Genomic DNA, 14,769 nt, shown 5'->3' with positions numbered 1-14,769 from the left:
TCATTGCAGTCAGCGGGTGTTGCAGTTGAACAGTCCACAAGTCGTCAAATAAAGCACGCGCATTCATAATAAAACGTGCCTCACACCGCTCCGGGGGATGAATAAAGGCCAGAGTTTTTGTAAGAAAAATATCCATATTTCAAAGTAATAAACACTTTTCTCTCACTTCCACTGACTGTCATACACTGAAGCAGTTCCGGTGGAACTAATTCACAAGCTAATTTTCATTTTTGGGTAAACTAACCCTTTAAAGGTTCTTTATGGAACCATTTATGGCGCTTTTCCACTGCATGGTACGGCACGGTACGGCTCGGGACGATTCACTTTTGGGGGGGTTTCCACTGGGGACAGTACCTGGTACTTTTTTTAGTACCACCTTGGTTGAGGTTCCCAGTGAACCGTACCGTTACCAAAACGTGACGTTTAAACTCTGCTGATCACGGATTGGCCGGAGAGAATCGTCACTACCTGCGTCACTGAACTTGCGACACAAACACAACAGAACTGCTAGATTTAAATCAGCACAGCCAGCGAAGGATCGAATGCAACTGTTTTGAACGAGCGCACCTTTTTTAACAACCAAAAAGTGTCTGTTTCGTTGTCTGTTGAGGAAGTACAGACGTTCCTCTCATTGATAGCAGAGGAGCGGATCCAGCGAGAGCTTGATGGGGCGACGCGGAATTAATACGTTTTTCAAGAGTCGCGGCAATAGAGGTGGCGCAACTATAAATGACATGTGAATAATCCCGCAGTGGAAAAGCGCCATTAGACAAAAAGGTTCTTCTATGGCATCGTGAAGCACCTTTAATTTTAAGAGTGAGGGTCATTTTTTTATTGAAATAAATAAAAAGAAAAGTCGAAAGAATAGAAAAAGAATAGAGAATGCTAGTGTTAGAAGGTCAATTTTTTTTTATAAAAAAGAAAACAAGTAGTTAGAATAGTAATAGAATTGAGAGTGCAAGTGTTAGAGGGTCATTTTTGTAATGAATAAAAAGAAAAGTAGATCAAATAAAAATAGAATAGAGAGTACTAATATTAAAAGTTGAAGTACAAAAATGACTAAAACTGAAAACAAAAATAGAAGCTAATTAGAAATAAAAATTACGAAAGCACATTAGAAAATTATAAAAACTTGATTTAAATTAAAACTGAAAATATGTATAATACTATAGTAGTATATAGATAATACTAAATTTACTGGTTACTGTTACTATAATTTTATTCCATTTTGTTCCACTAGGTAAATAATTCTAATTTTGTTGGCATTCATTTCCTGTATAAATATTTCTCAAGAATAACTTTTGATTCATTCATATAGGCAATACTAAAAATCACCTGATTTGAGAATGAGGGCTCTCTGCACACCGTACTGAATCCTCTATTTGATCCCGCTCATTCAGAGACATCCCAGCATCCCGTTCTCAAGAAGGACAAAAGTAAAATGTGAGTAACACTACATTATATCCTGATTATTTCAGGAGATTGATGAAATAGGATATGAGACCATTTGTTTTGTTTTTTTATGATAGGTTTGTTCTTCACCTTTTCTGTTGCCTTTTCTGCTGGTTAATGGAGTGACACTCAGCTTCACACGCAGGGTTGTGCCATTGCTAAGCACCAGCTGTTTGACTGATGCCTCGACCACCTCACAGATCGTCTGCATCAGGCTCAACATATTCTGCAACAAACACAATTAGAGAAACTCAGCAATGGCTAAATTATCACTTTAATGAGATGGTAGATCCTCTGTCGATACTGAACTTTACCTCTCTGGTTATTTTCCCATTGCTGTCCAAATCATACAATGTGATCATCCACTCTTGATGATTTTCATCCATGACAGACACATTACACTCCTTGTCCTAATATCAACAGCACAATGGACGGATTTGCAATCATTTTTGTATTAGCATGACAACATGTTTATTAATATAAGATATCCTACATCTCAGAAAACAAATATTAAAAGTTCACAAATTAACTTTTTTTCAGCAATAATGCATTCTAAGTGAATGCTAATTAAAAGTGACATAAAAGATATTTATAATGTTTAAAAAAACTATTTAAAATAAATTCTGTTTCATCAAAATATCCTGAAAAAGTATCACCGTTTCCACAAAAATATTAAGCAGCACAATCAATTTTAACATTGATAATGAAAATAAATTCTTGACAGCATTCTTGTCACTGAAGACTATAAAGTAATTTGCCATCACATGACTAAATTATATTTAAAATATAGCAAAATAGAAAAATATTTTAAATTGTAATAACATTTCACAATATTACTATGAAAATTAGTCATAGTCGAATAACAGTAAATGCAGCTTCACTAAGAGACTTTCTATTTAAAAATCTTACCGACCCTAAACTTTTGAACAGTATGTCAGGTTGGTCGTCTTTGAAGTTTCACAACAGGTACAATGTTCAGTGTTTCATGTGCAGTTATCGATGACAAAAACTTACATCATCCTTCCCATTTCTCCTAAATGAATCTTTGAGTGGATGCTGTCTTTCATTTTCAGGAGAAGAAAGCGAAGAATTAGGAGTCTCCATTACTCTCTCTGGTGGTAGTGTTACTACAAATAACAGATAATGTTAAAGGGTTAGTTCACCCAAAAATGAAAATTCTGTCATTAATTACTCACCCTCATGTCGCTTCGAACCCATAAGACCTTCGTTCATCTTTGGAACACAAATTAAGATATTTTTGATGGAATCTGAGGGCTGTCTGACCCTGCATAGACAGCAATACAACTGAAATGTTCCCAAGTCCAGAGACGTAGCAAGGAGATCTGTAAAATAATCCATGTGACATCAGGGGTTCAACCATAATTTTATGAAGCTACGAGAATACTTGTGCAAAAGAAGAAAAAAAACGACTTTATTCAACAATTCGTCTCCTCCACGTCACCCTAGTGCCATTTTGGAGAATATCAGCTGGACGTAAATAGCGTATGCTGTTCTGTGTCAACTGCGTCAAGGTCTTACGGGTTTGAAACGACATGAGGGTGAGTAATTAATGACAGAATTTTCATTTTTGGGTGAAATATCCCTTTAACAGATCATACAAAGACCTCGACTGAGAAAACAAACATCTGTCCATAACATTAAAATCCAACATTACAGAATATTTAAAATGACAGATTAGTCTGTATTACGTTGCTTTAAACAATGGCACTATTTGTAAATGAGTTTCCTTTCACAGTTCAACTTACCCTGTAGTGAACAGTACTGATCGGACATCTGATCTTCTTTTGGATCTCTACCACTCAGATCCTAGAGTTAAATAGGAAAAACAAATCATTAAAGCTATGGACATCCAAAGAAAACAATGGATTGGAGTGCAGCTAGTGTGTGTGTGTGTGTGTGTGTGTGTGTGTGCACCCACAGGATGATTTAGATTACATTAGAAAGCATAGAAAACAACACTCATGCTAGTTTCTTCGGAGGGTGAACATCTGTAAAATGATAAATGGACAAACATGATCTATGAAACTTTGCATTGCTAAGTCAGTTTTGTATATAATTTGTGTAGAAAACCTGTTTTTGAGCTGGAAACCCAGCCCCCATAATGAATTCACCAGGAACAAGAAAAAAATCACTTCATTCTTAGCACTCCTGTGGTCTTAAGCCCAATTGTTTCCAGACACATTGCACTGCTGGTTTCTGAGGGAGGAAGTGAATTGCCCTCCATGACAAAACAGCTCAACATCATCTGTAATCCTCCCTGCCACAACACTAGCAGAAAACACAACTTTATGTTCACTGAGGACATCAACCTTTTATGTCATATTCCAAGATTTTAGCATTTTTTTAATGTAATGTAATTTTGCTTGCAATATTTAAATATTCCTGGAAAAAATACCACAATACACTGTATGATATTCAGAGTATTTTCAATATTCTGAAAATTGTTGTGAGCAACCACCATAAAAATGTACAAATTTAGAATTTAAAATAAAGCCATCACACATATTCTGATGGATTTTTATTATTAAACAGCAGAATATCAACTATTTCAGATTAAATGTAATATTATGTAATCTTTTATTCAAAAATATAAAAGCATTAGCACTGTGAATATGAACAGAATTCCCTCTCAGACAGGGACATGATGTAGATACGGTGTTACTCATGCCAGCTCTGATATCATGCACAACTATAAAACCAGATATTAACTCGCAAACTCATTAAGTATAACACCCACGGTGTGCTCATTTAAGGCCAGATGTGAGAAGCATATGGTTCTAGACAAACTGCATTTGAAGTAACACACACAACGACCTTCTTTTATGAGCCAGAACCATGAATCTATCTGGAGAGAACATGCAGTCAGCTTCCCGTCTGAGTGAGCTTGTTTAAAAATTACCCAAAACAAAATGGTAAATATATTAGGGATTCTTTGATATTTCAATTCTGGCTGATACTGATAAGCCAGTAATTATTTTCACGTCATGGTCAATAACTAAAAACTGGGTAAATTGGGCAATATTAAAATTCTACTACTATTTTTCTCTAAATAAAATGCTAAAAAAAAAGTTGGAATGACAACACTATAATATACAGTATGAAAAATAAACATTCATTTTGAGATTCGCTAAAGATTTCATAAACTAAATAATTATTAGATTGTTAGTGTTTTAAAGATTCATTTTAAGTGAGTGTTAGATGACAGCAAAGGAAAACAATTACATAGAAATATAAAAACAGAGGCTATGAACATAAACAATTCAAAATCCAAAACAGACATTTGCACTGTAAAATGCTAAATTGTAAACTTGTAAACTAAAACTTTTTACAGAAAAAAAAACTTGCTGCAGTAAAACCCTGTTATTTGGTTAACTTTAAGTAAACCATATACTGTGAAAACTGTGTTTTATATTTAATTTTACTGTAAAATACTTCCAAATGTATGGTTTTTGCAAGCACAAATTATATAGTAATATGAATTACCATAGTTCACGATTAAAAACAGTAATAATGTACATTTGGGAGGTTTGTGTTACATTTTCTGCTGTAAAAATTTGTAGTAAAATATACAGGCACCACTATGCCTCTGTACAACCTAAAACATTGCCTCTGTTTTTTTTTTGTTTGTTTTTTTTTGCAACCACCACTGACATTTTTTTTTTTTACCATAAATTTAACAAAATATTTTTTCATATGTATTTATCCAATAAATGAAATGAAATACTGGCACATAAAAAAATACATTAACTTTTTCCATCTACTAAATTTCATCTTTTGCAAGCAGGCACATCCAAATGTGCAACCATATACCAATCTCTCTGCATCACGCTGCTGAAAGCAGAACTTGCAGTCTGACAGAAACCTAAAGAACAAAACCCGAAGAAGTGTGATGAGTGATCTATCAGTCTGCCAATGATTTCTCTCAACATCATGGCCAAACCTCCGCCACGCTCTGCTTGCTCTAGGGCCTTTGATGTGGGCTCAGATTACCAGCTTGGAGGGTTTTTTTCCTGCCTTGAGCCGGGCGTCACTGGGCCAGACACCCCCTATCCCAACCCCAGTTCCTCTTAACCACCCACTCACACTGCTGGCTGTGCCCTCTCATGAGGTTCAGAACAGTACCTGGCATTGTTTCCTCTCACTTCCTGTCACCAAACACCTGGATGGAACCCTTATTACATGGTGAGAGAGAGGGAGAGAAACAACATACCATTTGGGTTGGAGTATGATCGCGCTCAAGGTACTAGAATATCTAACACCATTTGCTAAAAATGTTGAGGCTGGATGTGATTGATTTAATCTTTCATGGTCTTGGAATAAATTCAAACGCAATCCAGCATCACTATGCCTTCCATGTTTAGATGAGCAATCATTCAAGCCAGAACTGCGTAATGTCTTACAGTTGTAGTATTCCTTTCTTACCTAAACTTGATTTTATTAGTATAGACTAATAGCGTACAAGTACCTAAAGGGATAGTTCCATTGAAAAAAAAACAATTCTCTCACCATTTTGAAGAATGTGGGTAACCAAACAGTTGCTGGAAGCCATCGACTTCTATAGTATGGAGAAAAAAAAAACTACTATGGAAGTCTATACGAACCAGAAACTGTTTTGGTTACCAACATTCTTCAAAATATGTTTTTTTTTTTGTGTGTGTGTGTGTTCAGCAAAACAAAGAAATTCCTACAAGTTTGGAACAACTTGATGATGAGTAAATTATGTCAGAATTTCATACTTGGGCCTTAGTAAGTACTATAAAAACTCTAGTCTAATATAAACCACACATCAAGCTTATACCATTATGTTATAGTTACACACTCCAGGCATGTCTGTGCAAACTAGTTGTGCTAGCTGACTAAAGCTGCCCTTGTTTTTCTATCAGATAAATATCAACACATGGACACTGAAGGTCAATAGAACAGGACAGAATCTGTTTATGTTACTTCGCAACATGTATTTTCAGTCCCTTTAGCCCTTTTTATTTATTTTTGATACTTAATTTTAGGGTTTTACTGACCCATCCAACAAATGTTGAGTGTTGGCAGTCAACAGACTTAAGTAATAATAACACTTAACGAGTTTGCTCGTATAAAATAATTGAAGAAAACACAGCAGTCATCCTATGCACCCTATTCTAAAGAGACATGGATCACTGCCTCCAGCACACGCTTCCTTCCTTATGTCCTTTGAAGTGGGACAGAGAGGAAAAAGTGTAAAAGAAAGGATTCTTCCAGCCTTTCCAAGCAAACACAGACTCCTTTGAGCCCTCTGAGACCAAAACCTGTCAAGTGTCCCTGGCTTTACGACCCACACTGCAGGAGCCTGCCATGAAAAAACAGCGTCCTAATTAGACCCGAAACACACTGGAGACAGAAAACATACACATGTCCTCATTTAAAGTCAAAGACTGATTTAGTTCAAATACATTCTGTGTGTGTAAAACTGAAATGAATGAGATTTGGCCAATATATTCTTATAATCTCTTGTTTTGGAGACTAATTTGTATGTGATGTACACTCTCAGGGGCGGTACACTTTTAAAATGTATTCATGTTTACACTTTAGGTACTAACATGTATTTTTAAAGTACTAAAATACACCTTTAAGATACTAATATGTATCATTTAGTGGTAAATAAGGTACAAAGATGTACCTTTTGGCTTTTTTAATTTAGGGTACCGCTCCAGTGACAGCATTGTAACTTTTTTCTGAGATTATACAGCAGATATGAAAATTTTTGTCAACTGATGGTGACATGCATTCACCCGGAATCTAAATTGTTACTTAAAATTACTTACAATTTTTCACTTAGCAACAGTAAGCAAAACCACATGTAATTCAAAGCATGCAAGTACTATTTCTTCATTTTTGCATACATTTTCAGCTTGCACAATAGACATTAGTAAGGTTATTTGCCATATTGACTTTTATGTGAGACTTACAGTCTTTACAGTGGCATGCACTGCATAAATGTCCTAAATCGCATGTAACTTTCAAAACTTTTATTGTACACAGTACTTCGCACAGTTTTGTTTTCATTTCTGTCAAAAATTAATATCACACTATCTGACTATGGTCTATAGATTCATCATCTGTGATTGAACAGGTTGAACATGAACAGGTTGCCATTATGCTTGTTCCCTGGGATTGTACCCATGACTATGGTACTAGCAAATAATGTTACATACTTTGCAATATCACAACTTGCTTTTCACCTTTATCACCTTACTGTACCATTCCTGGTGACTATTTTCTTCAGCTACTACAGCTACCCTTGAAAATTTATTTATCAGACCATTTATAGCATTTTAAACCCTGCTCTTTTCTTATACACATCTTTAGCCAGGTATGGTCATCATCAAGCATCTCCAAGTAGGTAGGACTGTACATCTTTAAAATGTAAAAAAAAAAAAAAAATTGTTTCAATGTTACAAAAATCCTGGAAACTGTTCAACTTCCTGCACGTCTGAATTCGCCTGAAAACAGCAACATAACTGCACTGTGTTGTACGTTTCCTTGGTCCTAACCACCAACCCTGATCTCTGAATTAGACGTTTGATTCACACAGCATCACCACAACAATCCAAAGCCTTTAGCCGAACCACTCATCTACATTTTGCAAACTCGTCTGCAGCAGCCTTCATCATAGCACTCCTCCCACCAACTACACCTCCTTTCCCTCCTCCAACCACTTCCCCCCATTTTCCCATCACAGCCTCCCTCTGTTTTCAAACCCAGTAACAGATGTGTGGTGGGGCTGCGCTCAAAGACCCTGCTGTTCTGGCTGCCGGCCATATGCATTTCAGACAGTGATGAAGGCTCCAGGCTCCGCTGAGAGAATGAGAGCAAAGGAAAAAGAGACCCAACACCATTTAAAGACAATGCTGAGAGTACAGTGTAATATGGAGAAAAGCGTTCATTGCCTGATTATTCTCAAAATCTGAGTAGTCTAAAGTGTGGAAATGATGATGACAATTTATGTTGATTTGTGTTGACTCACATTTTCATTTCTTCACTTCACCTCTAACAGTGCAAGCTAGGTATACAATTTTTTTTAGATCCCAGGGAATCAAACCCATGACTATACGTATGCTCTACTCAAACTACAGGAATACTTGCAGCTTGTCTATTATATCATATAATCACAAATTTAAAAAACTACTGGTATTTTAGAGTTTGGCACCAGACATTAGGTCATAAAAATAAAGATAAATCTGATGTACTGGTTACATAATGTACAAATGAAAGGGTTTTATAGCAACATTGTTTATTTTAATAAGCAAAACTCACATTGCATAATATTAAACAGATCAGTAGTAGTCTATTTCGTGTCTTATTACAATAAGAATACAGTATGCAATGACTATAAATGTAGCCTATTTACTTTACTTTGTTAAGAATTAATCTATATAATCTAGCAATGTTTCATAATGGTTTAATAAAAGTTAGGATGAAGTGTTATCAATAAAAGTTGTACTCATCAACCAATTAACACTTTACAGGTTTAACCCTTAAACATGCACTTATAGTAGGCTAGCTATACATAGTTATGTAGATGTAGAGTGACAGTTAACTTAAATCTGTCCAGAACATTAAAAATTGTCACCTTACCTGTTTGTTTCTGTTCACTTCACCAATACACTCAGCCTCCTTGAAAACATCTCCTAATACAACACAAATGTCCATTTAATAACCTTTTTTTATATGTAATAGCTATATGGATAATTAAGTTATCACCTTACCCTCTGGATTTTCTCTCCGTTTACATGCTAGCGAAAAAAAAATAAACAAGAATGAGAATAAAGTGGCTTGATATGTTTTAGCGTCTGGCACGTTATTTGCACAGTGTCTTACCAGGTTTCGATTGTAGCTTTCCCATGTTAATTTCATTTACGGAAAGAACTAACGAGCTGTCCTTTCAGGAACAACTGTGACATCTTCTGTGCCATAAATGAAGTGGGGCTGGATATGCATGTTTCCACTGAAGCCTGTCCATATTATAGTCTGCGACTGAAATGAAGTTTGGGAAAGTCTAGTCTTCCGTAAGGATTTGATACACGCTCGCTCGCTGTGCGGAGGAAGCGCAACTCGTAGGACTCACCCTCCCTTTGATGATGTGCACCTCCTTCAGTTTTAGTGCACTTTATTCATTGGACAGCCTGGTAAAAATTTGCATGAGAATTCTTATCCAAGCCTTCGACCATATTCCTAAACCACATGTTCAGTTGTAATTTCTCCTCTTAAGAGAGATTCACTTCAAAGCTCTTTAAAATGACCGATTGTGTTTAAAATTGAACACAACATAGGCCTAAACATTTCAAACCAAATATATATTCTAGTTTTGTGACACCTAAATGCAATATTATGTTTTTCAAACGCTAATGCATTTCATTATACAAAATAAAAATTGCAATGCGTTTCATCAATAAAACAAAAAAAACATTAGATTATAGCGCCCTCTGGTGATGTTCTGAAATACAACATGTCACGAAATAAGAAGGTGATCCGTTTTATTCCTCTCTTTCTCTCTGGCCAGTATGGGCCATTCTAGAAGACTGTTCATTAACATGAAATTGAGAATGAGAAATGGATGTGTAGGATTTGTAGATCTGAAAAACAATGTGCAAACAGCAATCAACAGCAGCATAAATGTTCCAATTAGATAAAATGCATCTGCTATTTTTTACTCTGTACCTGTTAATCTGAGGGAAAAAACTGCTCTGAAAAATCAACAAAGAGCACCTAGGGGAAGAAGGGTGCAGGTGATGTACTGGATATATTGGAAGAATCAAACATCTCACATGCAAAAGCCTCCTGTAAAATTCGCTTGACCTAGTACAGACCAAGACAAAAATTTGAGCCACTAATTCCATACAAGTGACAGTATAATTAACTTACTTACCTCTCACTCAAATCAAATGAACATTTTTAACAAGAAACACATGTCTGTCTATTGTGAAATCAGGAAATTCTGTTAGAAAAAGGGACAACAACACTGGTACCTGGACTCAGTGGAGCCCCATTATGTTTTATGAACTTATCTTATCTTACGAGCATTAAACCACTGAAAGGCAAAATGAAACTGATGTAAACTGTAATGACTCATTCACTTTGCTGTAGCAGTTAAAAAGTAGGTTATTAAAAAAGTTTAAAAATTAATTCATTTAATAATAAACAGGTTTTCATATTTCGCATATAAACATGTTTATTACTTTATAGTAGTTCGAATGTAGGAAGAGTCATGGTTCTTCCAGCTTTTAGTTTGCAGTTTTTTTTTTTTATTTGCACACAGAAATGTGTAGTAAGCTAAAGGTGAAGTGGGGCATTTTGGAGACCCTGATCTTCATTCAGAGGAGCAGTAGCTGCAGTTGTGCTTGTTGATCAACAAGTGCTTCAGTTTTGGATCGTTCCTGTAGCGTGCAAGTAGCAACCTTTTTTCTCTTTGCTCCTTCTCCTTCAGTATTTTCTTCTCCTCCTTTTTCTTGGTCTTATCCTCTACCCAGGTGAACAGAACAAGTGCCACTTTTCTTTTGCTTGTTTGCTCTTCCTGGATGTTCACTTTTTGCTGGGTCTCATTCTTGGGACCTTCAGGAGAGGTTACACAGAACAGCTTCATCATGTGCTCATCCATCTCCTCCTTTTTCTGAGAAGCAACATCCGTATGGCCTTGAACGGCTTTGGAGTCTCCCACTTCTTTGGGGTCATCTTTCTCACATTCCTGGACCTCCACCACTTCATTCGCCCACACTTCCTTCAGCACCTCGCAGTCACTCTCCAACCAAGCTATCATCTGTCTCGGTTTCATTTCAGCCTCCAGCGGTCGGGGGCTTTCAGACTTGGGTAAGTCACAGGCCCGAAAGGTCTTCCCTGTGTACTCCACATACTCGGTCTCCTCATCCTCTATGTCGATGAGCATGAGTTGTGGAGGCGGCTCAAACAGGGAAGAAGTGGACGGCTGAGGCTTCAGCGGGCTGGGAGGACACACTTGAGTTGAAGAACGTTGCAGATCAACAGCTTCATCAGATTCAGGAGTGGGGCTCGGAGGAACCACCAGTTGTCTGGGAGGACTCACTCGGGAGCGTCGGAGGGAAAACAGTTCATCAGGTGCTGGAGTGAGACGTGGAGGAACCACTTCAAGAGGAGAACAGGGCAGGGACACTTCCTCTGGTGCAGGAGCTGGCTTTTGAGGATGCATGGGCGGTCTGGTCACTGGCGGCAGGGTCTTGAAGCGAACAGTTGGTAGAGTAAGGTCTTCGGAGACACTTGGAAGCAGCGGAAGTTCTCCTTCTATTGGCTTCAAGAAGGAAGATCTCACTGGAGGACTGACTAGAGTTTGCTGAGGTTTGACCTCCACAAGAAGTGGAGTAGGCTCAGTGGTCTTTTGTTCCTTCAGTTTTCTCTCCTTTTTTATTTCTCCAGCCTCTCTATTCTCACTTCCTCCCTCAATCAACTTTTCTAGACTCTGCATCTCTTTAAATTTGCCAGACTCTCTTTTTTTCTGATGCACATGTCTTCTGTTCTTTATCTTTTCAAGGCTGAGTATCTCTCTCACTGCTTCTGCCTTGTTTTGATGACCTTCTCCCTCATTCATCGCTCTCTCCTTCTTCACATTTCTCTTCACCTCTCTTTCCAGTGCCCATTCTTGCGCTGCACACTGTTGTGCCCTCAAAGGTGTCTCCCATCTATGCAAGAAGTGAGCAAAATGCTCAAAAAGTGGTCTAAATACACTGCTAAACAGTGCCATTGTGGACACTGGATGCTGCGAGTGAATTCAGTATTTGTCGTCAATATCCACAGAAAGTCACGAAAGTAGCTTTCGATCTTTTCACTCCTAACACACCAACAGAAGACAATTAGTCAGAACAGCAGTTTAGAGCTGCCAGAACGGAATCTCCATTATGATGTCACAACAGTGAGCTGAACCCTGAGAACTCGGAACTATATGAGCAGCTCAGGAGAGAAGCAGTAAATACATCAACACTAGTGGCTCCATATTAAATACTGACTGTGTCCTAAACTCTCCTCTTGTTTCTGAAAATTAAAAGATAATAGTAAAAAAAACCTGATCACTTTTAAGAAACCATTATAATTTATAATGGTACTTACAGGCCAAACTGGACAGAAATTAAACATTTAAACAGATAATCTAACAGGCCTATAAAACATTTTACTCTATACTTTAAACTCAAAATAATAACAAAAACAACCAAAGTTATTAAACTTTTAGTTTTTTAAATTAATTTAACTTTATTTATTTATTTATAAATTATATTACATAATAGTCAGTGTTACAGTTAGTTATTTAGAGGGGTTTTGGCACTAGCTGGAAGACAAGCTTAAACCACAGTGACCACAGTGTATGCACATTTTAAACACTACGTACGAATAAACAATAAATAATTTAAACAATAAAGTAAGAATTTTTAATGATTTTGAAGTCTCTTATGCTTACCAAGGATTAATTTATTTAATCAAAAATACAGTATAAAAATAAATATTGTGAAATATTACAATTAAAAGCTACAAAAAAGCTTTTGGGTACTAATATTAGGTACAAATGTGTAGCCTACCTTTTGAAGAGGTACTGCTCCAGTGACAGTTTTTGTACCTTTTTTTCTGTGTTGTGTATCGGAAAATATGTAAAGTTGACTCTAGTATTTGATTTATTAGTATTTGTTGTTCAGTCATGACCAAACATGTCTATTTTTAGTAGGCCTAAAAATAAGAAATAAAGTGTCATGAAGGAAGAGTAACATTACAACTGTTTTTCTCATCATAATTATGATCTTAATTATGATAATTGTGAATTTTTTTGTTTTAGCTAATAGTTCTCATTACCACCGTTTTGTTTAGAAAATGTGAATTTGTTTACTTTAATATTTGGGTTTATATGACCGTTAACTAGGGGTGTAACGGTACACAAACATGACGGTTCGGTAGGCCTACATACCTCAGTTTTGCCGTCATGGTTCGGTATTCGGTAGCCTACAGCAGGGGGGAAAACTAAACATAAAATGAATTGCTTTTTGTTTTGTTTTGTTTGTTTTTATAACAAACTGGGGTTTACTGAACAAATTGCTCTTTCTTTAAATTCATTCAATTCAAATTTTCTTAGGGATAAAAATTTACCTCAGCTTATGCTCTAAACTATAGGGAGCACTTTTACATGACTTTAAGGTTACAATTAACAACAGAGCCCAAACTTAAATTTATTTACTATTTAGGCTATTTTTAGGTAAATAATTAACACTCGACTTAAAAGTTATATGCAAACATACATTGCACATAATGCAGTTTTTAAATTAACTTCTACATTTAAAAAAATGATATTTGTTGTTGAAATATATTCATTTACACAGTATGTCTGTTTCATAACAGAGTTGTTTAAACATACATTAAATAAATAACTCTTACGAAAATTAACCATGGTTTTACTACAAATATAACCAAAAAAACATGGTCACTGTAGTTAAAACATGGTAACCACAAATTAACCATGGTTCCCTTTCGATACTTCACTTCGTACTGCGTCGCTCTCCTTCAGCGACGACATCTACTGCTCTTCGCTGATTCTACGAGATTTGAAGCCTTCGCCTGCAAGCTGATCCAGCCGCCGTTCTGCAGCAGCAAGATCAGCTCGCCGCCTCTGCTCTCTGCTCACCGCTTGCAGCTCGCCGCTCTCAAGCAGCACTGATCAGCGCTCCGCTTTGCAGCACCGGATCAGATTGCCGCTTCAAGCAGCTCTGTTCCCGCGTCGCTCTCAAGGCAGCCCCGGTCAGCGCTTCGCTCACGAGCCGTCTGCAGAGCGCCTGTGTTGACGCTTTCCTGCTTGTGGTAACAAAAAATTGATGAGCAAATTTCCTGCGACGTTGTTGCAAATCTCGCGCAACGGCTGTGGCTCGTGCAGGACACCACTGCACGCTGATGACAGGCACAGTGAATGCGTGCGATGTCTGGGGAAATCCCACGCAGAAGCCGCGTTCACTGAGACGTCATGCTCCCACTGCGAGAGCATGAGTCTCGCCTCTTTGCACTTGCGGATAGCTTTCTTTTCAGAAAGCGCCCCCGCCGCAGGCCTTACAGTCCTTCCTACCACATCTAGAAGGATGCCATGTCTTAGTCCGATCGGACAACATGACGGTAGTATCCTACATAAATCGCCAGGGCGGCCTTTCCTCCCCACGCCTCTTCAGGATGGCAAAGAGCCTACTGGAGTGGGCACATTGCCACTTGCGCTCCCTAAAAGCAGCGCACATACCGGGCAAACTGAACCAGGGAGCAGACATGCTGTCTTGG

General features: G+C 37.3%; 1 protein-coding gene across 1 annotated transcript in view; it reads right to left on the bottom strand.

The window, feature by feature from the left end:
- Positions 1-9,501, bottom strand: part of LOC107654672 (protein naked cuticle homolog 2) — an 11,316-nt gene extending 1,815 nt beyond the window's left edge. The window contains exons 1-8 of the mRNA XM_016441853.1: positions 9,328-9,501; positions 9,216-9,242; positions 9,085-9,137; positions 3,219-3,279; positions 2,467-2,579; positions 1,767-1,862; positions 1,543-1,678; positions 1,336-1,420 (exon numbers count right to left, since the gene is read on the bottom strand). Of these exons, the coding sequence (XP_016297339.1) occupies positions 1,336-1,420; positions 1,543-1,678; positions 1,767-1,862; positions 2,467-2,579; positions 3,219-3,279; positions 9,085-9,137; positions 9,216-9,242; positions 9,328-9,352 (596 nt within the window). The 5' untranslated portion in view covers positions 9,353-9,501. The remainder of the gene's footprint in view (positions 1-1,335; positions 1,421-1,542; positions 1,679-1,766; positions 1,863-2,466; positions 2,580-3,218; positions 3,280-9,084; positions 9,138-9,215; positions 9,243-9,327) is intronic.
- Between the last annotated feature and the right edge of the window lie 5,268 nt (positions 9,502-14,769).

Source organism: Sinocyclocheilus anshuiensis, unplaced genomic scaffold (genome assembly GCF_001515605.1).
Source record: "Sinocyclocheilus anshuiensis isolate Anshui unplaced genomic scaffold, SAMN03320099.WGS_v1.1 scaffold195, whole genome shotgun sequence".
Taxonomy (NCBI): Eukaryota; Metazoa; Chordata; class Actinopteri; order Cypriniformes; family Cyprinidae; genus Sinocyclocheilus; species Sinocyclocheilus anshuiensis.
Note: the sequence above shows the minus strand (reverse complement) of the source record. Positions and strands in the feature narration are given on the sequence as shown.